This window comes from Aptenodytes patagonicus, chromosome 19 (genome assembly GCF_965638725.1).
Source record: "Aptenodytes patagonicus chromosome 19, bAptPat1.pri.cur, whole genome shotgun sequence".
Lineage (NCBI taxonomy): Eukaryota > Metazoa > Chordata > Aves > Sphenisciformes > Spheniscidae > Aptenodytes > Aptenodytes patagonicus.
In genome coordinates this window covers 7,157,362-7,183,751 of record NC_134967.1, presented here as the reverse complement: position 1 = coordinate 7,183,751, position 26,390 = coordinate 7,157,362, and the positions used below count along the sequence as shown (strand labels likewise).

The 26,390-nt window shown below is 43.2% G+C and overlaps 1 protein-coding gene across 3 annotated transcripts in view; it reads right to left on the bottom strand.

The window, feature by feature from the left end:
* The window catches only part of MIB2 (MIB E3 ubiquitin protein ligase 2), a 53,617-nt gene that overhangs the window by 16,016 nt on the left and 11,211 nt on the right, over positions 1-26,390 (bottom strand). The window contains exons 3-9 of one of the 3 annotated variants that reach the window (XM_076356439.1): positions 19,416-19,766; positions 18,774-18,945; positions 9,195-9,301; positions 5,554-5,748; positions 4,125-4,267; positions 2,045-2,152; positions 708-812 (exon numbers count right to left, since the gene is read on the bottom strand). In XM_076356439.1, the coding sequence (XP_076212554.1) occupies positions 708-812; positions 2,045-2,152; positions 4,125-4,267; positions 5,554-5,748; positions 9,195-9,301; positions 18,774-18,945; positions 19,416-19,662 (1,077 nt within the window). In that variant the 5' untranslated portion in view covers positions 19,663-19,766. Of the gene's footprint in view, positions 1-707; positions 813-2,044; positions 2,153-4,124; positions 4,268-5,553; positions 5,749-9,194; positions 9,302-18,773; positions 18,946-19,055; positions 19,199-19,415; positions 19,767-26,390 lie in introns of those variants that run through there. The other 2 variants (XM_076356441.1, XM_076356440.1) reach the window with 2 other exon arrangements.

The following is a 26,390-nucleotide window of genomic DNA, read 5'->3' as shown; positions in this document are numbered from 1 at the left end:
AATTATTTTTAAAAGGTAAGACGCAGTATGCTTTGCATCTCAGAACCAATGCAATGCTTCTAAGAGTGGTTTCGCAGGCGGCACTCCTGCTGTGTGAAAAGAAGCACTGAACAGTGACACATTCGCAGACAGCTCCCACTTCAAGGACACCAGAGGGTTCTCAGCAGTTTCTCCGTTACTGGTTTTACATAAGAAGGGTTTCCCAGACACATTACAAATGTCTGGAGAGGAAGGTGGTGAAACAACAAAACATGGTCTGAAGAACCCTGAGAGAACGGATAAAATTGGGACTAGGAAAGGTTTCCTCTGTGCATTTAATTGCTCCTGGAGGACACTTGTATTCTGCTCTGATCAGACCATTTTTCCACTTGGACACTTTCCTGCCTCGTTCCAGAGAATTAGGGAGGGCGTAAGAGGACTTGTTTACTTTGGTTAGTGAAACCTCTTATCTGACTTACTGGTAGCCAAATCCTTTGTCAGATTCCCCATGTCTCCATTTGCTTTGGGTGCTGCAATAGGATTGTATTACCGATAGCCAATAGCACTAGGCAACATTTATTTTGCAAGGCCTCAGCAGTCCCGGAAAGGTCTGTGCACTCACTGACCAGCAGGAATACTGGAGGGCAATGCAAGCCCAGTCGCTATTACTAATTGCTTGGGAAAACTCAGGAGGTTACTGGACTGTCCTGGAACTGGCGCGCACTCACAGGTGCCATTTCATCTGTCCACTCCCCATGACCAGGTTGGAATCGCTTCACTGTTTCCATATCATCTATCACTCGGACAACATCACCAACCCAAAAGGTGTTGAGCTACAAGAAAAAGAAAGTCATAAGCTTTTGGGGGACGAAGCCAGGGGAAAAAAAAAAAGCGATCAGCCCCTCCACCCCACCCCCACAAAACCCAACCAAACAAGAAGCCCATTGACTCAAAAAACAAGGCGTTACAAAACATAAGTACGACTACCAAGAAATCTGTAATCACTGCACTGCAAATTAAACATAGTCCAAGGGCTGGGGTATTTCTGTTTTAAGCCAAGTGCACATTTAAGTAGGGAAATAATTCGGGACCCAACATTTTTCTTCTTTTCTTTCTTCTTCAAAGCATCTATAATTAATACCAGTATAAAGTACATATGGAACTTTCCTTGGTCCACCTCCTCACTATACCTGACTTGGCACTGGAGATTTTAATTCACTTTAATAAGGAAGTTAAATCTGTTTGTTATTTAAAACAGAAAAGGGAAACTAGATTTTATCTGTACTGGTAATTTGCCAGATGCTCCCTCTGCTCACTGAGCTAAGATGGGAGCACTGTCAAAACACACTTTTCAAAGTAGACTAATTCTGCACAAAACAGTCTGACGCTGCATTTTCCATTGGTATTGGAGTTTTTAGCATTGTGACCTTGTTCAGGTCTTTCAGAATTTTGTAGTCTTCCAGCAGCTCCTTCTACATCTATTAGCCCTGTTTCTAATCATCCACGTTTCAAGTCCTCAAACCTCTGGGGAAGGCCAGAGCTATGAGCTTCAGAAATACAGACACAAAATTAGAAGAGCTGGATTACAGACTCAGGTCATCCAGAAGAATTGGAGACAAGCGAGACAAAAAAAGATGCAAAAAGGAGAATAATATGAAGACACAAGAACAAGAAAGAAAACAAAATCAAATGGAAATGATGTGGAAGAAGGTTCATCACAGATGAAAGGCAGCTGCAGAAGGATGAGGTACTGTAGGTCTACTGTTACCACTCTTATCAAAGAAGCTGAAATTAAGAAATGGAATTTACCTTAAGAACTTACAACATTTGAAATGCAAATGTTCACAAAACTGGACAGCCTAGTAGCCCAATTCCCACTGTCTGCAACCATGTCTTAGCTCCAATGGCTTGCAGGAAATTCTGCCTAGAACTACTGCTTTTAGAATAGCAGTATATTTCTTTGGCACTTGCTTGAGACACATTGTGTCCTGACACAGCAGGCTAAATTGACAGCTATTCCCTGCAGCGTTGCTAGTTCTGGCCAAGCTCACCTATCAGCACCTACCTTAGTCAGAGCTCCAGGATGGAAAGTCCAGCGGGTTTCACTGTTGAACTGCACCCTCACGTCCCCTCTGTCCGTGATTCTGTGCACAGTCCCTGTCTGGCCAATGAACTTTTGATAGAGGGAAAAAAAAAAGTAGGGGAAACCCCCTAAATAAATCACATTGCTTAATAGTGAGGAAAGCAGGCATCCAAGGCATAGATGGCTAAATTACCCACCATTTCCAATTCACAGACTAACAGTGCTCCCAAACCTGCTTTAAATGAGATGCAGTCATTGTTTGTCTGCAAAAGGAGGGAAACGCTGCTTAAGAAGCTCCTCTAAAGTAGCAGCATATTGGGGGAGGAGGGTGATAGGAGTATAAAGTGTGAAAATCCTTGAAAATGCAGTACAAATTGTCCTCCTCTTTCCAAATGACGAAGGTGGGCAGAGATTACAACAGTGTTCTGCAGTATAATACCAGCAAGGCATGCTCTGAGAGAAAAAACAAGGGGGCATGTTAGAGGAGCCTACAGAAAACAAAGTATAGTTCTGTAGTGCAGTATTCTATATCTGTTGATTCTGGCAGGTCCTGAGCAGCTGATAGTTTTGAAGACGACAAAAAGCACCAATTTCTGAGATGAGAGGAAGTTACTGTTTCTGTTTAATATCCCTCTCTACACCTGCATTCACCAACAGCAGGAATTCCAAAGTGCAGAGCCTTAACAACCTAGCAGACTATGTTAGCTACACAGCAACATTCAAAAACTATAGCTTTGGGGACGAAGGCCTTAGCTGGAATAAAAAATTCATGGCCCCACTGACAGCCTTCTTCAAGTTCATGCCAGAAGACGGTAAGTCCCTGCCTGCCAGGCTAAAAAAAAAGAGACCGATGATCAGTTAATAGATTTCCACATTGAAACTGAAATGACATAGTTTGTCTTGACATTTTAAAGTCTGATTTCAAAAAGACCGCTCACCTACAGGGCAGGTTGGGCTAGGATACATATATAATGTATCTTTTTAATTTTATAGCGCTGCTTTATATACCAAGGCTTCAGACAGCTGTCTCAGAATCAGACCTGCAGGTTATTCAGTTTACTGACTCAAGTGTAGCAGACATTAGGGTCATTTGTGGCTATACACTTCCCTCCCTCTCCAAAACGCCACTTTTATACAAGTTACTAATACAGGCTCAGAGACAGGTCTTATTACTGCAATGGCGAGTATCAAAATGTGATTTTGTCTTGCAGTAAATCTACTGCGCAACAGCAGTAATGCCTTCTTCAATATGTGAAGGTAATTTAATCTATTTTGGGCAATATCTGTAGACTATTAAAAGCCAAGAAAGTTGACTTAAGGAGAAACAAAAAGCACAGACTTTTTAATTTAAATGACAAATTTATTCATTTAGCTGTTATCATTTCGTCTGAATGTAAGCCCACACTAAATGTTCACAACCCCCTGGAGACTTACTTCCACCGTGGCCCCCTGAGACGCTATACTACAGTAACAGGTGTCATTTCTATCTTTACTTCCTCTACTATCTGAGTTTTTTTTAGACAACAGGTGACAGCAGACTGATAGCTCTTCAAACTAAAGACAACAGGCTAAGCTCCAAGAACATCATATGGGCCGAGAAATTTTAGCCCTGGCCAGGGATAGAGCCCACTGTTGACAAAACACATAACTTTCATTAGTAGTAATGCACAGTACAAAAGAAGCCAAACAGGGAATGGATCCAGAACTCCAAGGAAAAGATCCAGGGCTCATTTAAAAACAAACAAACCAGCCATTAGTTTTTTGCGCTGGCTTCCAAGACTTTTGAGCAACTCTTTTGACCCATCGTAGAGTCTTAGAAATTATGCAGGGCTCCACAAGGCAATTCTCATACAACACAGATTTATCTGAGCCTAAAATAAATCTGACTCCAGTGTCCTATCATTAAAGAATTTGTATTTGTGATTCAGTCAACACAATATAAATATAGAAGGATAACATGTTACACAGGACGTTCTGCTAACTTCCTAGCCAGTGCCTACTTATGTAGTCTGAGATAGTGACTGATACGTTACCGAGAGAATAGGAGCAAGCAGAAGCATACCTCAGCCATTTTAGGATTCCAGCCACCGTGGCCCTCCTGCATCTCCCGCAAGATGTCAATGTCCAGCAGGCATTTCACTTTGTCCCCGTGCTGGAACGGATGCCTGTCCGTGCTTTCTTTCCTCTGCAGTTCAGCTGGTTTTCCTAAAGAGAAGAATGACACCACCCACATACATGAAGGATCCAATAACATGCTTTGTGTCTCATTTGGCTTTGTAACAAGGGTTGCAAATTAACATGGGCTTAACTGGGGCAGAACGGTGTAAAACCCTTTTTCCATTGTGGAGTATGCCCTACACACTCTATGGGGCAGCACTATGTAGAGAGATCAAGAGGATTTAGCTCTAACTGGATATTGATATGGGTTAAACATGAGGTAGTTCTAACAAGACACAATTTTGTCCCTTCCCAGAGAGGGGAATGCCTTTGAATGATGCCTCTCATCTCATGTCAGACATCAGTTGCTGTTCTTAGCAATTCAGTCACCCACAACTGTTGTTCAGCAGACACACCTACACAGTACTCAAAATAAATTCTCTTCCATAGGCAGCCACATAGCTTGCTTTGTGGAGTGCTTTACTCTCCTAGCCTTCCTGTGCAGCGAGAGGCCGTACCCCTGGAAATAAGCTCCCCATCCAACCCTTCCTTTCCCTCATGCTCTTGCCAAGCTGCTCAGGGAGAGAAAAGAATGAGAAAGACCTGATTCTGCTGCTGCAAACTCAAGAACAGACCTCTGTTTTCCTTCAGGGGAGCAAAAGATGGCCCCTGCACCTCATTAAAAAAATATACAACTAAATTACCCCTAAATGCTGCATGTCCAAAAACACAAGTAGTTTATTTGGTTTCATCAGAGTTAAGAGGAAAGGTGGATTGCAGTAAGCTGCCAATATAGACATCACCTTTTTCCATGACTTTTTCTAATCTCCCTGCTGGGCAAGTATTTGGCAGCTCCATTCTCAGAAATCTCCCTTTTGTCACAATCCCCTTCAACATACTTTTTGGTCCACCAGAACAATAATATTTGCTCCTCTAAAAGCACAGTGAACACCAGCCGGACCACTGCTTGCCTGAAGAATGAAAAACTTTGGATTAACAAAACTGACACTGGGTTGAATTCTCTGCTGACAGATGCAGGCACTCCCAAGGGAGCAGCAAGAAGTTGCCTTGGCAGAAGATCCCTCCTTGGGATACAGCTGCGGGCATCTGGTGGTCTTACACAATCTTACCACTGAAAGGCCAAACTACTTTACTAACCACTCTGAAATAAAGCAATACGTGCACACAAAACCACTTTTTTAAAATGGTACACATTATGTGGGAACTTTATAAAACCACCTACTGATTTTCTGTCTTCCAAGCAAAATGGCTTTAGCATCAGGAAATGGCAGCATGAATCAGAATTTCTCAACAGAAGACTTGTCTCTACACACCTAATTTTGGGAGATGCTCTTTGTAGTAAAAGCCACCAGATGCCTCCACAGTACATTTCAGGTCCACTTTTCCCTTGTGCCCAACTCTGTAGACATTCGTGGTACCATCAGACCAGGTGACGCTGGCCACACTGCGTCCGGTCTCTACATCCCAGCCACGAATATCAACCACACGTCCAGTTTTACCTTCACCACCTGATGGAAAAAGAGGGGAGAAAAGTGTCCAGCTTACATTTTCACTGAGACCAATATACAGAAACTCACCTGGGATGTTTACTGAGATATAATTTAATGACATTTTTATCTTAACTAAGTAAAAAAACAAGGAAAAAACTTGTCATTTCTCCAACTATTCACCACAGAGGAGTAAGCACAGAGCCAAAAGTCAATAGCTGGGGGCAGGTGAAATTCTGACAGAGAGGTTGCTGCCAGAAGGGATTTCTGTGGGGTCCTATCATAGTCCAGCTCTACCTGTTGAACAGAAAGCACACAGGTCTGCTTCACTGACAGCATACTGCTGCCTGAAGCAGTGCCCTCCAGTCAAGTGTTCTTCATATACACAAAAGAAGGAAATTGCACCAAAAAAAAAAAAAAAAAATTATTCGGCAGCTCATACAAATTCCTCACAGCTTGCATGATTCACCTTGATCTGCAGAAGGCGCAAGAGATCACAGTCACCTTTTTAATTAGGGAAATTAAACCATGAGACAGCTCAGTTTGACCAACTAGGAGAGAATCTCTACATTAAACTCACTGAAAGCCAAACAGCCATTTACTTTGGAATACAAATATGGAAAAGCTGAATTCTGTGTAGAAGCCGTTCCTCCTGGTGTACGGAAATACTGCCTAGCTAGGCAACGCACAGTGTCATGGCACCACACTGTGGCAAGATAAAAACACAGCAGCATTGTAAAATCCACCCAAGACCTTTAATCTCTCCCCAACACCGGCCAGGTGGAGGAACATCAAGTAAAGTTTGTTTTGGTACTTCTCTTCACCTGCCCAAGCAAGGAGGAGTACTACTGAAACAATCCAGAACAGGAGGATATATTTGTGCGAAGGTAAATCTGGCTGGGCACATGGGACATACTCTCACGCAAGAGACAACAGTCTATCAACATCAAACCTAGTGACAGGCAGTCAGAATTTGCAGATTCCCTACCTCACTCTGCTGCCAAGTCCCTGTGTGAACCTCAGCAAGTCCCAGCACTGGTCTAGTGCTTTCCCAAACGAGGACAGCAACGTCTGTCTGTCTCACCGGGTGCACACTGAGCTTCTAATTGCCTGCAAAGTCTTGGAATTTAACAGCTTAAAGGAGTTAACTTCCTCATCAAACTGCATATCTATCTAAAAAGCATAATACAGACAAACCAGCGGGCTTTCTTGTCAGTTCTATCAATGACAAGAACACACTTTTAGAGGACTGATCTGAGAATCAGAAAGTCCCAATACCTCTTGATTTTTACTAGAAGAAAAATATTTTTTAAATCCTATCTGCCTGTAAGATCTCTCCCTAGAAATGGCAGGTGGATCCCAGTTCTGCACACAATTCACACTGCAGCCAGTTACCAGATCAGCACTCCAGATATCCACCCACATGAATATTATCCACAAAAATACAATTTAAGTTACCAAAAGCTATTCTGTGATATAACCTGCACAGCTATGCCTAAAAAAGCCTTCCAGGTTAGAATCCAGATCCTAGCAATAGGGCAGCTAACAGTAATTTTCATCTTCCTTTCTGTAGATAACCATAAACAACTGTCCAGTCCAAAATTAATCAGGATGACAGCTCTTAGAAATGAAGGTTACATCCAATATGCAGTTACTGACCACAGGAAAGAAGAGCCTCTGGGTGGTACCAATGTTCAAGTATGGGAAAACAGTGATCTCGCAGCAACACTGTGCGTCTTTGACTATATTATTAACATGAACAGGCTGTAGCAGATTGCTGTCCTCTCCCCGCTCTTTCAGTCTGTAAGAAACCTGGTAGGTATCACTGGCCTCGAATTAGTGCTGACAGAAACAGCACCAGTGACAAAAGAACTTAATGTTTGTCTGCTGCAGCAGGGATTCAGACTGAACAACAGCAACAAAAAGTAATCTCTGCCTTCGCCCTGTTCAGATGCTTTTCTCTGAGGAGGGCACTACCTTCCACTTCATGGTGTTTGGACTCTGAGAAAAGGTAGTAAGGAAAAATATGTATTCAATGACAAGGTTGAAGTGACTGAAGAGCTGCCAGGGTCCACCCTGACCACGGCAGAGAAAAAAGTCTGGTCAATGGGCAAATTTTGCCGTCAATGTTAATTTCCGCAAAAGGCTCAGGCAGAAGGAATGCTAAAAAGACACAGGCAAATAAAAGCAAGACCATTTGATCAGATTTCTCAACTAGCTGCTATTGCCCTTACCAGACACACGAGACCACATGATCAATACATAAACTTACCAGGACCCTATTACAGAGTTTCCAAGGTTTTTTATTACCGCTACTTATATGTTACCTCCTCAAATGGAAATAGCATTGATGTGTTAGTGCTACCAGGAAGCTAAGTTCAGAAGAGCAAAAGACTGTGGATGGGGGCAGGTCCATCAAAGACAAGGCAGTACTCATTAGAGACCAGCTGAGTGGCTGGTCACAAGGCCAAGCACCTTATATTTCTTCTCACTTGTCTTGCACATATAACTTCTTTCAGGTCACAATCATCGTAAGCAACACGAGTCTCAGACATGTAAATGTTGATCTGATCTCAAAAGGACAGATAAGCTATACTGAGCATAAGCTTCTTTTGCTCTCAGACCCTGCAAGTTTCCATGTCCTCCACTGAACCCAGAGCTGCAAGAAATGGTGGAGTCAACACTGGAAACCTTTGGACTTACACCTTAAATATTAAGGGAAAAAAGAAGCTGTAAACATTACAGTGTGTACAAGGCTCTGGAATAGAAACAGACAGTAAAGTTTCCTTAACCCCATAGCACTACACAGAAATTGGTATCAGTGAATTAGACACAGTCATTATACCCCAAGAGCAGCTCTAGAAGAGGCATTTTGGTCCCTCTGCATTTTCAGCCTGAAGTTACAATTCATACAGAAAGCAGAAACCGTTCTCCAGCAACCACAGCAAACAGTTCTTCATTAATGCTCCATGTGAAACACTCCTTATCAATCATTTCTCTTCACTGTTCTTAAAAGTGTCCAAATAAGGATATTCCAAAGAACTCCAAAGGAAAAAGTAGTATTGTACACAGAGTCAGACAAACCTTATTCCCACTGTGAATGGAAGCTTTTTCAGGAAAAGACGGGTCTTTATTTTCTTGTAACATGGTGTATATTTATAGTTCTATAAAAGATCTTCCAGAATGATTCCCATGAGTTTTCACATCTATGAAATAGGAGCAGCAAAACTTCCCTCCCACACCCTGAATGAATGCATACAGTTTATGTCACAGATATATTTTTAAACAAATACAAGAAAACAAGTAATATTTAATACTCTAAAGAACAGCAACCTGCAACATCTGAACAGCTCCCCTAGAAGCTACTGCTCAGCATGTGCATTTTCAACTAGTAATTTGGCAAAAAGGAAAAAAAAAAGAAAAAAAAATTGAATGGTGTTTTACAAGACATCTCAAAAGAAGCTTACCATCCTGGTTACCCCACTCCCAGTCGGGGCCACGGACTACTTTAGCCCCCTGGAAAGTCCCTTTTAACGTGATGCGAGTCAAATTCTGTCGAGGACTCACCAGGACTCTGGAAAAACAAAATAAGAGAAAACAAATTAATTTATTGTTACTATTTCATACTTTATAAAGCTTTGATCCAACCGAGGTCTGTCATATGAGGACCAAGTGTACCACACTTACATACAGAAAAACACGGCTTGAGTTCTGAAGGGCACGCAAGAAGTGAAAACAAACAATAAAATAGCTGAACAGGGTCTTTGATCCTAAAAGCTGGTCTCCCCAGGAAGGTCAGAATACTTAGGCACTGTTCCACTGACTGCAGAAAGACAACTAGTGAATAATACACTGGGCTAAAGAAGACCCAGGTTTATCTTCAAACATTATCAAAAATGGTGAGATCTATGGTGAGCTTTAAAAAAGTTCTGTGTTTCTCTCAACTGTGGGATGCAGATAATTGGGAATAGAGGCTGCTTTGTGAGCATGAGGAACAGGCACACTTCAGTGACAGTCTGGGGAGACAAACACATATCTACACACAAGCAGCAGGACTGTGGCAGGGTCTCCCTCCCATGTTGTTAAACACCAGAATGGCATCTTGCTGACTCAGGAAGTTGAACATATGTAAACACAAAGCTTCAAAATTATTACATTCACTCACTCGCACACAGCATGCTTAGCCGTGAAGGAAAAAAAAAAAAATTATCCTTCTTTCAGAACTTCAAGAGCCTTGAGGGGGCTGTGTAGGGCAAAAATAAAATCTAGTAGCTCCAAAGAAGAAAAAATTTCCCACATGTTCTATGACATGCACAAACCACGAATTATATCAGGGCAAGGCAGCTCACTGAGGGCCAAGTATGATTACTGTGAATGCATGCAAATTAATACTTTTTAACATAACTATTTACCAGCACTCTACAGCATAAGGTACAACATCTGCAAACCAAAGTCATCAAAATCTGGATTTAGCAACTTCAGCCCATTGCCTACACTGAGCAGAAGCCCTGCTACAAATATCAAGCAATTCTAAACATCATAGCAGGAGGGCATGTCAGTTTTCATTGCCAGCTGTGCCACTTACAATCCACACGCTTCCCAAAGGAGAACACCCAAGTCAACTAATGTAAGTCTCACACAATTAAAATATATCTTTAAGACGGAGCCTCTGAGAGGAGGAGGAAAAAAGAGAGGAGTAAGGAGAAGGTTAGTAACTTCTCCAGAAAGTCTGCCATCACTTCAGAGGGAGGGTGAGACTGACTTCCAGCTGCCCTTGTATCCCACCGTTAAGTTTAAGGCAATGCTTAGGGATGTTACTAAGGTGTATACCGCATGAAAGCATTAATGGCTCAGGCAGTCTCCTACCTCAAAGTCACAAGGAGTTTCAGCACATTTCATTACCGAAGCTGCAGACTGCACAGCCTAGTTCACTTGCTGAAAAGCAGAGCAGATTAGACCAGCAGTGCTGTGGCTAGACTGTTTCCAGGATAACACAGACCTTTCTATCTGCCCTGCAATCCGCATCACAGGCATACACACCGATCCATCTTAAGGAAAAAAAAAAATACCTACGTGATAGTAAACAGGGGGTCTGATGTTCTGTTAAAGCAGCTTCCAATTCCCATAATGTTACAGCAGCTTCTCTGCTGTTTTTGTGCGTGCCGTTCCTAGTCTCTGTTCCCTAGCAGAAAGCTTTCTCATGAGATACCAAGCCACCAAAGTCCTTATGACCTGTTAGTGCTGCTCCCCCAGGCTACAATCCACTTTTCTAGGTGACTGCAAAGGTGCCACAATCCATAGCTGTAATTGCACACCTCCTCCTGCCAGGCTCTTGGCAACTCCCAGACCAGACAGAGCAAAACCAAGTTCAGCAGCTGTTTCACAGGGGAAGGGGAGGGGAAGCCTACTGGGGGTAGGGCTGACCTGAGAATGCTGTATTTATTTTCCATCTAATACCTAGAGAGAGAAGGTGGAGACTCAGAAGGATAAAAAGCTTATGCTTGAACTTACTGTTTACTTATCCATCAAAAGCCTAAGTCTTTTACTTTTCTTAACCTGTTAACAGCTCTCCCACCTGTGCTTTACAACCTAATGTGTTTAAAAAGAGGAAGAGATTATTTACACATGTTCTTATAATCACTGAATTCTCATTATCTAGATTGTAGCTCAACAGAAGGAAGATGAAGACCATTTTTTGAATGGTTGAGATCTTGTCTGTTTTAAACATCATCAAGGCTGGCAATTGTTATGAAAGAGAAGATAATGAAAGAGGGCTAGGAAAAAGCTCTGCTAAAAAGAAACACTGATCAGCATTCATTTTATTGCACTGTGCCATGCACTATAGACTGGCTTCAAAAACCAGCATAGATTTGTATACTACATCTGAAACAGCTACAACATGCTATTTTGACTGTATATTGTTGAATGCTTTTCTAACAATTTATCAAAGATGTCTTAGTCAAGCCCTGAGACAAAGTGATAAAAATATACTTCGCTCCTCCAACCCTACTCTCACAAGGGAGGAGTTTCAATGCAAAGGTTCTCAGTGACAGTAAAATAAAACACCAAGCTAAGCTTAAGCAAGATGTTTAAAGAGCAAAACAACCACCATTCATTATATTCCTAGCATAATTTCCCTTTTCGTATAATCATATAACAGCAGTCATTTCCCATCTCAACAGCTCTCACATTAACCTGTCACTTTCAGTGAAATTTGTGGCTAGAGACCAGGAAAACAAAGCTGACCAGTTCAGAAAGCTGAGCTTCCTTAAAGAAGTGTGAGAAGCTCCATCTCCCATTCTACTTAAATGCTGGAGGCAACCCACCATAACTGCCTTCTTTCCCTGGCCTCACAAAAATTTTGACCTTGTCTTGAACCACACTGCTGACCAGAAACACCGAAGAATGATGCGAGAACCAGATGTCCTGAGCCAATACATCTTAGGTTTTAATCTAATTCAACATGTTTTGCTCCAAATACTGGATAACAACCAAAGTGTTAGTGTGTTGCAAAAATACCCTAGGGATAGATTTAATCACTGCAATACTGCCTTTAATAAGTATTTTAATTATGACAGCCAAAGTCTGCAGCCATTTCTGCCCTACAAACTCCAATGATATTAAATTACTAAAGAGTCCAGAAAACACTTGGGAGCATGTACTGTACAGAATGAAGCTATGTCTCTCTTCAGCGTGCTGGGAACCACCCCCCTGTGGATATTCTGCCTGTGCTCAAATTTCACCGAGGTGCTTACATAGCCTTTCACATCACTGAGAGCCATGCTCCAGACAGCCAGAAAAATAGCATCATCCATGCTTTACAGACAGAGATTTGAGACCCAGAACAACTGACTTGGAGAAGTTGAAACAGAGACTGCTTTTAATTTGCAGTAGCGATCTGAGGCCCTGCAGAAGTCAGAGCCCCTTTATACCAGGCACAGCTAACATATTTTGCAACACAGAGACTTCTCCACTGCAGATAATTCTTATTTGAAGAAACAAGCACAATGCATGGGACGAGAAAGCAGAAGGGATGGTCACCCTGCAAAGTAACAGGCCATAAATATCATGTTAATCTCTTCAGAAAGGCACAGCTGTAAACTAGAGCTGTAAACTCAGCTCATTGTAGGTACAAACCCACGCTCCTTCTAGGATGGATAAAGACCTACACAGGCTACCTCAAGAAAAGCCAACACAAAGATCTTACAGAAACTACAGGTAAAACCGACCTCAATAATGCAAGAAATTCTGGATTCTCTAGTCCTCCCTAGCAAAGCTTTTACTGAAGCACTTCCAGCAAAGGATAAAGGAACAAAATTCTGACAGATGGCAGGTGGATGCCGATTGCTCAAGCATGAACCAGACTAAGACAAGGACGCTAGTAAGTGAGGGATCAGGATCACAGAAACCTATTTCAGGAACTGTCTTTACCAAGAATTTCCATTGTCAATCCTATCCTTCCTTGCCAAGGCACAGTTCTTCACAAAACCAGCTGTGTGTTTATAACTCAGACGGCAAGGTCTGAGTTGGGCTAAATGCTTGCTGTCTTTTTTGCTAACCTCCAAGGCTAACTCGTATCAGACTCAGTTTTGGAAAGCCACAGTGGGCAAGATTTCAGACCAAGGCTACTAAATGTGAACTAAAATGTGTGTGCGCACCTAAGACTCAACACTGTACTGCAGACAGAAGGTTTTCTCAACTACGCTCTCCGAGATGTCTATACACAGCCTTTAATGGCAGAATATTGTCCTGAGAATGATACAGAAGCACTGGTGAGCACACGAAGTGAAATGTCTCGTTACCATCCTTTAAACATGACTATTAGTTCAAAACACAGGCTAAGGATGTTTTAGTGAAGATTTCTCTTGCTTACAGTTTTGATCATGTAATTCCAGAAAAGATAAAGATAAAATACGTCATGGAAATTTAATCCCTATTCCACAAATCAAACAGAATACTCCAAACTAAGTAAGGGAAGCCCTAGTGTGGGGATATGCCCTAGTGTTCTGCAATGTACATGTTTTTTTAAGGAGGTACAGTTAGGTAGTTTATCTGGTAAATCATGGGGGTTTTTAAAAGTAAAATTATACTCATTCATTAACAGAATAAATTAATAAACAAATTCATATTAATAAATTCATTAATACTTAAGGAGCATTTTAAAAAGTTCGGAAACAAACATCATCACACAAGAGTCAGATTCGATTCAAAATGTTACTCACCAAAATTTCTTAGTCTAGCAGCTTAAACTGACATTGCGTAAATAACACATGTTGAAGAGGTTACTACAGTAAATAAACCTGGACCCCCTTTATTGCCCAGTAATCAAACGCCCAGCAGTTGTCACTCAGCTGCTATATTAGTTCAGGCTTACAGTATAAGCAGTCACAGATGGAAGGCTGGATTATTAAAGCTGCCTTGAATGGGTCTGCATCGCACATGCGTACCTAAATGATAGCATACACTTGTTCTTGTAATGTATCTGATTTAGAAATCCAACTGGTAACTAGACTAGACAGAGCTGGTTTAAGAATCACGGCTGAAAATAACTGCAAACTCTGTTGTGACTACAGTATGAAACACAAGTGAGAAAATATTTGTATTTCTTATGCTTGACTACACAAAACATTTCCCTGTGTAGTTTGCTGGCTTCTCCAACTCCATTGTTCTCCAGCAAAAAATAGGACTTTTGAAAATTTGTTAAGATTTGATTTATTGGTGAGTGAAGTCTAGAAAATAGCCTGGGTAAAACGCACCACATCCCCTACTGAAATTCAGCTTATCATCATCCCTGAGAAGGTGATGCACGCAAAATGCCATTGCTGCTTTTGCACTTGAACGTAATAATGCTATTATTTTATATAAAAGGAAGATTATCTCAGACTTGATTATTTGCAGAACTCACCAGAGTGTGCCTGACTATTCCAGCCCTAACATAAACCTGATGAGTTTTGCTTTGCTATCCTGCTTACAGACACTGATTTATCTTCCAATTACTAAGCATATATTCAGCAAACGGATACAAGATTGCAAAAAATGGTCTTCAGTGAAACTGAGCTGTCCATCCTTTTAAACTAAGGATGAGAGCCTCTCCCAAAACAGCCATAAAATTCAAACCAAACAAGACCAATAAAAAATACCAGCAATTGGCAGATGTCAGGAAGAGATTACTTCAAATGGCAAAATATAAAAAAATCAGTACTTCCTGCCACCAGAGGTTCAAACTCAGGTCATTTAAGACCTGAAATAGCCTTCAGGTAAAGGCATCTTCAAAGCCTCTTTAGAAAACTGATTGGGAACCGTCTGCAGTATCTGTCTGGGCTTAAGGCCTCTTAAATCCTAGGATTAGTGAGCTGCTACAGAGAGTTGTGCTGGCCTTGCCTCGGTTTAGCTGCACAGGTGCCATGTGGTGGGTCTGGCAACAGCAGTGCAGGCGGTAGCAATTTGCTGCGCAAGGACATCAGGCTGCAATCTCTGAAATTGTCCTACTAGAGGCCCTAGCTTCCTCTCTCATAGCATCAGCAATGGTAGCAGTTGCAAGATTGGATGCATGGTGATGCTCTCTCACGATGGACTAAGAATGGAGACCAGGGAGGGACTGGAAACTTCCAGCTCTTCATCTTTGGTTAAAGAGACAGTTGATGTGACAGCTCCATAATACAGCTGCATTCCATGGTTCTACATTTGATCTCACTGATGGTGAGCCGAGGACTACAATCACGATATATAAGTAGCCCCTCCTTCATTATGCAAAACCAAGATTATGGGATGCTGTCAAATTTGGTGGGCTGTCTCTCCATCCACTCCCCTTACAAGCTTTCTGACTAGTTAACGCTCCAGGGAGCTCATCACAGCACTTTGCCTGGGTCTTGAAAGCAGCACACTGCTGTGCTTGAGGCTCGTTGCAAAGAACCAAAAGATACCCATTCCCTGCCAGAGAAAGGAGGTGAGAGAATCTTGATCTCTAAAGGAGACTCATCCTGTGTTTTATAGCCATTCAAACAACAGCAGGTAGCAACAAAACCTCAAGAAAACCCAAATCCACACAGCAGTTACCATGTCTTTTTAAATACACAGCTTTTTTTGGTCCCTGGGGAACTGCCAAAGATTTTCTTCTTCTACTTTATTAAGCAAGAAAATTGAGATGAGTGATCTAAGCGATAGTCCTAGTGAGTCATAAGTATGCAATTTTTGTTCTTCGAAAAGGATGCTGCATTGCCTAAGGCAATGTGTCTTTACAGCTCAGACCTCAGTTATTCCAAAAAAGTCCTCTCTGGGGCATTGTTCAAAGGTGATCTCCCTCCCTGCCCCTCGTTTCACTTATTTTATTTTTTTTTTAATCAGAACATTCCATTCTTAATGCAGAGCAATCTACAGAACACTAGACCAACAAATCATAGGATTACATTTGCATTAAAGCAAAGGTGTTCCTACTTCTTCCTGCTTCCGCACTGCAAGACATCTGTAAGTAAAATTGTTTGTTTGCCAGCTCCCTGTATGAAAGCTCTTGCGTAAAACACATATGCATTGCAGTTATAGTACAGTATTCTACCATCCAACTCAGTCAAATGACTGAAACAAAAAGCATTTCTGACAGCCTGTTTTCTCCAAAAGCTTAGTGACTTCTAAGAATCACAATATGTACCATTCATTCATCTTTAAAATTGCAGCTTTCCACAACTGGAAGCTTCTTCATTGCGGATTTCTGATTTCTCTCCATCCCTCAGCACGGCTACATTCGATACCTGCCACGTAGGAACAGCAGGTAGGATGTTATATTATCCAATTACAACTACTGCTGCTTCTTCCTTCACCCCTTATTGAGGCTCCCAGAAACCATTGCCACATCTGACAGGCTCATGCTTTGTCCCTGATGTCACATACACACACCCACACTCTCCCTTTTTCTTTCTTTTTTTTTTTTTTTTTCCTTAAATTAGCTGCCTGGTATTAGGAAGATCATCGCTCCTGCTAACACATAGTAATGTAAATCAGAATACTGCTACTTTAACAAAAGACTTGGTATCATAGACTCTGGCCTATGGTCTAGACTTCTTTTTATCAACTAAAAAAAAGTTAATTTATATCACATCTTCTCTAACCACTGAATGAACTACACTCACAGAAAAAAGCAAAGGACTTTAGGAAACAAACCAAAAAGCCACTAAGAGGCAAGCATCATCAGACATCCAGTTCTGCTCTAGTGGACATCTACCTCCAAAGAGCCCTCTAGCGCTTCGGTGACATTCCAGAGTGGTGCTGCAGTGTTTTGTGAAAGTCAATCAACTCACATAGGACAGTACTAGGTCCGGCAAGTTTACCGGCAGTCCTTCCAAGCTCTCTTTTCACACTGACAAGCAGCACTCTACTGCCTAATTCAAATGGCAGCCTGGACACAGGTCAGATACAAGCCTTGAAAGGAAAAATTGCTCTATTTACATCTTTCACCATTCAGATTCCTCAGAAAAGAAAACAAGTTCTGCAGAGTATAAGAGTCCTGGGGAGAAACTGCCTAACAATCTGCCTTCTGATAAACGATAGCATTTTGGGGTGTTCCTGATGAAGGTGAGGAAAGGCAACAGAGCTGGCCTGCTGCCCAAGAGAACGCAGCACTGTGCAGCGCCCTGGAGAACCCACGCAAAGGCCAGAAAATTTGGACTGCTCTGCAACAGTGCAGCCTCTTACAGTAATTGTTGCTGGCTTTTTTTTTTCCTTTAAATATGAGGAAGATTATGTACCTTAACAACAGAGTGTACCTAGAGCTCAAATAAAAGACACAAGCAGGCACCTCTGAGTAACTACTTGGAGCTAACTATAATATTCATAGAAAGAGAGAGAGAAAAAATATCTATTTTTATATATACGTATTTTTTTTTTATATATATGAAATCACAAAGCTCATTTCACAATAGGATCTGGCTGGCTTGCCATATTAACACAAGCTCAAGAAACATCCTAATCTGGTGGATAAACACAAGCCTCAAAGCTCAGAGGGGACATCTTTGGACAGCAACATCTATTCCTTTGCTAGCACTCAGAATTCTGGCTCAGCCACACTGGCAAAACTATGGTAATCAACTCCAGAAAGAGCTTCCCATATGGGAGGAAAAACAGCTGCAAATCCTACACCACTGTCTTTAGCAAAGTAATTACACTTTTCATTCCACAGACGTATGCAACGCACAATATTTTCAAGGGGAGGGGAAAAAAAAAAAAAGAAAATCAATGGCAGAGACAAGAGCTGATTTCCTATTACTTTTCCTAAAGGCCAGAGGATTACAAGATTCATCTTCATGCCCCACCTTAGGAGGCGCAAATGAAATTATTGTTGAGACTATTTTTCAGTTCCTCCTCAGGACAAGAGAACAGACCTCCATGTTTTGGCACATCATGAATGAGCATAAAATTATGGATACTGTTCCACAGCCATCAGTGTAGAAGTCACTTTCAATAATGCTAATGTGCAGAGGCAGAGTACAGAGTAAATGAGAAGGTGGTGTTCTTCAGTGAACAGTATACACCCTGAGAAGAAATCAACAATTTGGGAGTGCGAGATTCCTATCAGCCTCTCTGTGGCCACTCAGTTATCTGAGAACAACAAATAGCAAAGCATGTCTATGAAATTATTTAATTGGGGGGGAGGAAAAGAAAAACCAGAGCATACAAACACTTTGAATTTTCACCTTAATTTAATTTTTCAGAAAAATTCTGCTGATTTCTGTTTGCTGTCTTTTTTCAAGCAGCTCCATAAAAGTGCCAGATCCAGCCTTACACTATTCTATAGAACAGCAGTCCTCAAACTTTTTTGATCGTGCAACCCTACCGGTAAAAAAATTTTGAGCACCCCCCAATATATGTATATTTATTTCTTTATAAATTATACAGACATGTACTACTGAAGTTCTATTATTTTATTCCTGCACCTCAATAGATCATCTTGCACACCCCCTGGGGCGCACACACCCCATTTTGGAGACCACTGCTATAGAATAGTGACCTATAAACCTCAACATGGTTACCTGGACTTCCCCTATAGCACCACTTACGGTTGTGAGTGTGCCGTCTCATAGCGCTCGAAGGAGTGAGACAGATCATGCTTGTTGTTCATGTAACACTGTGTGCACAAGTCATAGTCAAAACACATTTTGCATTTCCACCGCATTCCCCGTATACCATGCTTCTTGCAACAGTCACAGATGATGTTAGGGTGACGGACACCTAGGAGAACAAAAGCAAAGGAATATAAGATCCACACAAAATCCAGAGAAACCAGGCTGACCAGGCTTTTAGAACTACATCAGCATGTTTTAAAGAGAAAAATCACATACTGTGTGTGTATTGAAGATGATGCAATAATATAATACGAAGTGATATGTGAAGTATCCATTTCCTGGCTTAAGGGACTCTCATCCTAAAAGTCATGCCAGAATCTAGCAGAATGACAAAGTCATCAAAACCGTTAGACCCACAGATAAAAGAGAAAGAGGAAAGAAAAGCCTTTGCATAGAGAAAAACAGGAATTTCATTGCCATGAATTGGCTGAGCGTACACTGCTGCTCAACATGAGTCCACAGGTAGTTGCAAAAGGCTTAACACTCCAGCTAGCATGTGAGGCAGGTGTTACGTATACTAAAGGAGATGGGTTTAACAGCGCTAGTGTTTGTGCTTCTTGTCCATGCTATACTTACCTATTTGTGCGTTATCATACAGAAGAAGGTCGTAAGCCCCTTGGAATCCAGTCCGATAATTGGTTCTGTTGCCTTGATCCCACTGCACGACCACAGTCTTATCTGGAGTGGTTGGGCTGCCTGTCCGACCAATCTCAACGACAGTCCCAACATTCCCTTCACCGCTGTCCTGGCTGCCCCACTTCCAGTCCACCCCACGAACTACCCGCATCCCAACCTGCATGCTGGCATAGGGGTCCACGTCCATTGATCTGCACAGCAACCCCTAAAATTCTTCCACGTAAGGGGTCTTGGAGACAGGCAGTATCATCAGCAACACATTCAGCATTGTCAGCAGCATGTTCAGCACACCTAATAAGACAACATACAATTAAATGATGCCACTCAACACATCACAGCAATAACTTTCATAGCAAGACAAGTGGATGCCATTTCAGCTCATACCCTTGGTACACAAACTCATGCTGAATTAGCAGGGCCAGTAGGTTTTCTAGATTCCACTTCTCAGATGAAAAGAACTCAAACCTCAACTTGAAGTACTTATCCCACTCTGCTGTAAACACCATCATAAGACATTCTGTGCAAAGAGATATTACTGACGAACATCCTGACTACCTTCTATGTAGCTTAAATCTTAATTACAGTCCAGCTGGTGTTTTAAAAATGACAGCTGCCTTTAGCAAGCAAATTGGAAGCCCCTTTTCTTCATAGTATCATAGGTACATTTAACTCCAACCCCATAAAAAAAATTAAAAATAAAGGCAAGAAAGGTAATTTTTTTCCCCAGAATGACCTGGCCATAGAAGAGGCCTGACCTGCTGAGTAGATAAATCTACACTTTCTTTAAAACAGGGATCCTCACAGCTGGGAAGGATACACAAACTAGCGAGACTTCCAAGGCACAGAAACATCTGCATAATATCCAAAAGACTTATTCCAGAGCACTGGGTATGAGGGAAGAGAACTGGGCAAGAAGTCTTTACGAAACTCCAGTAGCAGCCCTTGATTTCAAATTCAGGAGTATGTGCAACAGCTACCAGAGGCACAATGGCAACAGAAACAAACAAGCACAGAAAACAGAGTTGAAAGAAATGACCAGGAAAACACCAGCAGCATGATTTTAGCAACAAAAAGTCAATACCAGTCTATTTTTGAGGAAGACTCTTCATATGCATCTTACCACATAATACCGCAGTGTTGAGTTTCACTTGCCCAGAAAGTTAGCTTTGGGTTTGATTTTGGGATACAGCAAGTTTTAAAGATGCATATGAAAGAAATGTTTGTCTGTTTTCCAAAAGTAATAGCAGTTTTAAAAAAAGTGCCAATGCCAGAGAAATGTCAATCTTTGCTGCTATTTATCAATGCTAGCTACAGCAGGAACAGGGAAGGGTTATTGCTTACCTGCAATAAGCACTGCAGATTTTGTGCTGGGATCAGTAAAAGCTTGGGATAGCCTTTCCAGCTGTTGCCATGACAATTGGTAAATGAGGTAAATACCACACAGATGCAGCACATCCACAACTTTGAATTAAATCAAACAGATTGTCAAAGCCTGGTTTACCTCTTTACCAGAACAACAAGACAGAGGAGTATGGCTTTCAATATTTAGGGCCAAGCTGCTGCTTTGACTTCTGGAAAAATCTACTGTAGCGTCCTTTTATCTCTGGGCATCCCTGGGTCTCCCTCTTCCTCTCAAGCTATCCATAGCATCCAAAATTTTCTCGAAATTTTTTAAAAAAACCAAAACAACAGAATGCCAAGGGCCAAATTGCGCAGATTCCAAAAGTACAGCAAATCTTACCAACTGCCGTGACACAGAGCCAGTTCAAACCAGGCTGACAAACCAGCTGACAAGCTAATAGGATGTGTACTCAGACATGGCAACGGGAGCAGCTTTGTGCCACGTGACATGTTGTTAACACTGCCGCCTACCAATAAAGCAACCGAAACCACCGAGGCCTAAAAATAAACTCTTCCTCCAGCCAAACATCCCCTTTTAAATGTATGGAAGAGTAGTTTGACGCAAAATCAAGTTTCTAGCATGCAGAAAGAGCCTGATTTCTGTTCAGCTTTAGCACCTCTCTTGTTTCAGACTTTTCCTGCTACGCCTCACTGTGACATCCAAACACCTGTCACACGAGCGCAGCATCAAAACCAAGTGTCCTTGTGAACTTCATGTCATCTTTCGTTCTAATCATCACCAAAACATGCCTTGGGCAACACTTTCGTTTAGACTTCCTTTGTGGAGGAGGATATAACATTGCTGAGTTTAAGGTGCACCGGTGTTTATTGCCTTTAGGAAAACAGAAATTATCAAAAAGAAAGAATACCCTTTTTAGAAAGCATTGCAGAGCCTAATGAGGCTTGTACGATCCCCTCTTCCTCCAGATCAGAAACGAATAAAATGGACACTTTATTGCTTTAACTAAGAGGCAGAACTGCTTTTTTAAAAGGCTGCTATCAACCAGTCAAGACAGTCAAACCCACTGCAGAGAAAACAAACGGAAACATCCAACAATACAAAGGTACAAGAGAAGCACAGTTCAATTATTGCTACATGGCTTTTCCTTAAAAACAACCACCACCCCTCCTGTTTCATCCAAGTGAACTGGTGGAACTGGAAGGTGGGGGGAGGCAATAACACTGGGAAAAGTGGGAAAAGGAACAGCATGCTTAGACAAGGAAATGACAAATACCATAGGGGTTTTTTGGATGAGGAAGGAACGCCATTCCCCAACCTTAAGAGTTTTATGCTATTTCAGTGGACCTTTTCCCTCTCCCCAGGAATGAATGAAACATCACAGGCTTCAGAACTCTTGGCATTTCAAGAAAGGCAATGCCAGTTCCAAAAATTATTCATCATAAAAGAATATTCCAGGCTGTGCCACAAACTCATAAAACTTAAGTCACTGCAGTATAAAGGAGGATGGTCCCTCGCTACCTGAAAACAGCAGAGCAGGCTAGCATACTATATATCGTGACACATGCTCAACAGAGCAGTCAAACAGCAGAGTACCAGCCTCAGGTCAGAACTGCCTTGGGCCTAGAAATGTGTGACCTACACACAGGCAAAACCACACTTTGTGCAGCTTCCCACTGCTTCTCTGACATGGATGCTACAGAGATCCCTTCTTCAAACTGCCAGTGAAGTACACAAGCTACACGAAGACACTTTGTAGAAAGAGTCCTGGAGAAATGCATCATTTCACTGCACTCTGAATTTACTTATGGATGCAATGTGACATGCCAGCACCAGGTGTCTTGTCGCAGAACTGCCAAAAGACAGCAATCTCTGTCAATATCACAGGTACTGAGTTGCGAGGACAAAAATCCATCTAATCAGTAGCCCATAATAAGCTGGATCCAGATGGGAACAGACTTTTAGTGCTGCCACAGGCATCGAGCTTCCCTTGGTTCTGCAGGTCCCTACGACTCACAAAGGAGCTGCACATGTACTCGTCCCACAGCTCTAGGAAGCTACTGTAGTTCAACTGTACACCTGTGATGCTGAATACTCGTTAATGGAGTCGTCTGCGCTGCAATGACCTCCATGCAATCCCTTGCTCACTGCTCTGAAGGTTGTCTTCTTAATGTGAATACTCCATTTGCCACACAAGAAGGCACCAAACGCATTCTGCATTCCCATCTAGTCTGCAGGGGTGATGCATAACAAGAGTAAAGAACCATTCAAAATCTTTACGAGATGAATTACAATGCTCACGCAGTCTGAGCCTTGACAGAGATCAGCATTATTTACTTCCTAAGTGGAAATGTTTCACTCATTGAAGCAAATACTCCTCCCTCGATGCTGTCTGGGTCATAATTATTCCAGGGAAGGATAGGTATAGCTGCCAGAAATGATTCACAGAGAAAACATCAGTTTCCCATGGGAGTTTACAGTAACGATGAACAAATAATCCATTCTAAAACACAAGCACATTTCTGAATCCTGACCTCATCTATTGTGACACAGGAAAGAACAGCCCAGGTGTAATCTATGAGTCCATTCTTAGGAAATCCCAGTAATACTTAACTGGAGGAAAGGGAAAATACTTTAGCGCCTTCAGTCCACAACATTTTAGTTGCAATAATTGTTGCAACTTTCTGCCAATATTCAAACTGCGCTCTTGGTGGAAGGTGCTCTAGAGGCAACCTAATACCGGTCTCGTAAGAGGCAAAGGTTGCTGCTGTACTGGATACACAGTTAACAGAACCAAACAGTGGTGTGGGCAGATTGACAAAATCAGTGCATGTAACTTGGTTATCAAGTTATTTGAACAGTATGGTAAACAGAGGAAGATGCAGGTGATTTTGTTGCATTTTGGTTTTTTTAAAGCCACTTTTTTTTTTTCCCCCCTTTACACATATTTTGCGGTTTGAATGGTCTTCTGGGGTAAATTACTCCACCTTAGAGAGCTTCGCCTATCCTAAGGATGCTTCCTTAAGTGCTCTGGCTATGGCAAATGCAAATCATACACTTTTTCAACAGAGCAGCACAAGGTTGCAAAGCTCCGACTTTGATATTCCTCTAGTTTCTGAACATCCTTTGTGAACTCACACAGGAGATGGCTGCAGCAGAACTTTTATTATGGGGTCTTTTCCACAGCAGCTCACTTGAGCCTGAAATGCCCAGCTTTCCCAACTTTTAAATCACAAGTCCCAAAAGAAGTCATTTTTACGCTAAGCATTTTGGAAAACATCATCATCCCCATCTCTTCCTATTTTCATTCTCTTTGACTCTTCTTTCTCCTCAGGTACAGTCTGTTATTCTGGATGTTGTATCTCTAATAACTGGAGATTTGCAGCATCCAACGTCCACCAAAGAGCTCACACCGCCTACTTACTTTCATCCTCTTGCTCTTAGGTGGTTTTCCAAGGAATACAAAGCACGCGTGGGCTACAAACCCCTAAAACTGATACAACTCCTCCATCCTCTGGGCCCAGCCCAGGTGCCTTAGAGCAGGGGTAGCCCAGCTCCCACCAGAGACACCGATCAGGCGGGAGGATTGCTAGGAGAGCCGTCGCTGCGCCAGAGCCCAAATGAGCCGGAGCAACGGGCCTCCTGCCACCAACCCTCGGCAGCTCCTGCCACCGCCCCGTCCGCTACCACCGCGGCGGATCGGCGGCACCGCGGCCAGAGCCCGAGCTCCGTCCAAGCTCCGCCGGCCTGAGCCCGCGCCGCCGCTCCAGCCGAGGCGAGGGGCAGCCCGGCCCGGCCCGGCCCAGCCCTCCGCACTCCCACCCCGCGTTACCTGCAGGCGGGAGCGGGTGCCGTCACGCCAGCCCGCGGCCCCGGCGGGGTCCTGCCCTCCGGCCGCGCCCCAGCGCCGGCGGCCTCCTCGGGCAGGGGCCGCCGGCCGCCAAGGCCGGCTGCGAGGTGCCGGCCGGCGGTTTCGCTTCCCGGCAAGGCGCCCTCGGCCCGTCCCCCGCTCTGCCGCGCGGTCACAGCCGCGACAGCGCAGCCGAGCCGGGACACGCGGGGCGGCTCCCGGGCGGAGCTAGCCGCTGGCCGTCCCGTCCCCGCGAGCCCGGCCCCGCCGCCCCGGAGAGCCCCGTCCCGTCCAGGGGGGGGACTCTCAGGGCACTCCGACGACTGACACCTCCCCGGGGGGGGGCTGCAGCGGCCCAGCCCCACGGCTGCAGCGGCCCAGCCCCACGGCTGCAGGACCGCGAAGGCAGAGGCTGCTGGCGAAGGCAGGAGGACGGTCCACCCCAGATGAGTGCAAGCCTCCCGCTTCCCCACTCGACCCTAAAGCGGCAGCTTAGGCTGGCCCGGCCCTGAGGCGCCGGCCCGGCCTGTTTCCCCAGACCTAAGCTAAGATTAAAGCCGTGCTTCCTTCCGAGAGCCCGGGCAGTCACCCAGGGCCAGAACCTGCCCCCTTGCAGTCATCTGCATCAGGCCGATAGCCAGTGAGGAGCCGCCTTGTTCCCTCCAGCCAGCACTCAAGAGACCCCAAGCCTTACCCTCCAGCCAGCTGGAGACAGACATGTCTGGAGGTCAGATTCCCTGGAGAATGGCCACAGTGAGCATCGTTATTTTTATGTTTTAAAAGCCGTGAATCCTGACCAGACATCCAGGGCCACAGCACCAGACCACGTGTGATTCCCTCACAGTAATGTTCTGCATCCTCCTCAAGGCTCTCAGCACGTGCATGCTCTGAATGCAAGTGCTGGGCCTCTGACATGAACACGACTATGCAACGGGGTACACTGGAACAGGACTAGAGACTGCCAACTGAGGGCAAAGTCTTCACCCCAGTGAATCCCGGGCGGTCTGGGCAGTCATCACAGGAGTCAAGATTTCCTCTACAAATTCCCATTCAGGGACAGAAAATACATAACATTACTAAGAGGAGAAAACACTCTGTCCTCTGCCTGACAAAAACAGGCAGATCAACACTTCTTGAAACTCAGAATTTGTTTATTCAACACACATTTTGTTCATGTTGCCCCCATGACACTACTATGGAGCTATAAACCCATTCTTCCACATGACCTTTTGCACATGGTATACAATGCAATGAGTAAGAGAATTAATCTTTGGCATCCTCAGCACAACTCAGAGGTAGGTAAAGAAGCTTATTTTAATTAGAAGAGGATCTAAAGAGTTTTACAGCCTGTCTTCTGAGACCCCCCCCCCTCATACAAACAGTGAATACGCAGGACAGGAAGAACTACACACAGGCTTGAGTTTATTAAATTAACTTGCAGCAGACTGGCAGTTAGCTTACATCTCAGCTACCTCTATAGTCTTTCATTCTCTGTGAAACAGGGAAGGCAGAAAGCAATAGCAGCACAGTAAATTAACGTTGACAAGGTTCTTCCATTGAAAAGCAACAGAAAGCAGTGAAAGGATTAGGAAAACAGAGTGTAACTAACAATCAATAGCTGCAAGTGGCAGTAACCAGATGAAATGAATGCAAACATTTACAGGGATCACTAAAATGGACAATGATCCTTTTGGATCACTGCTGA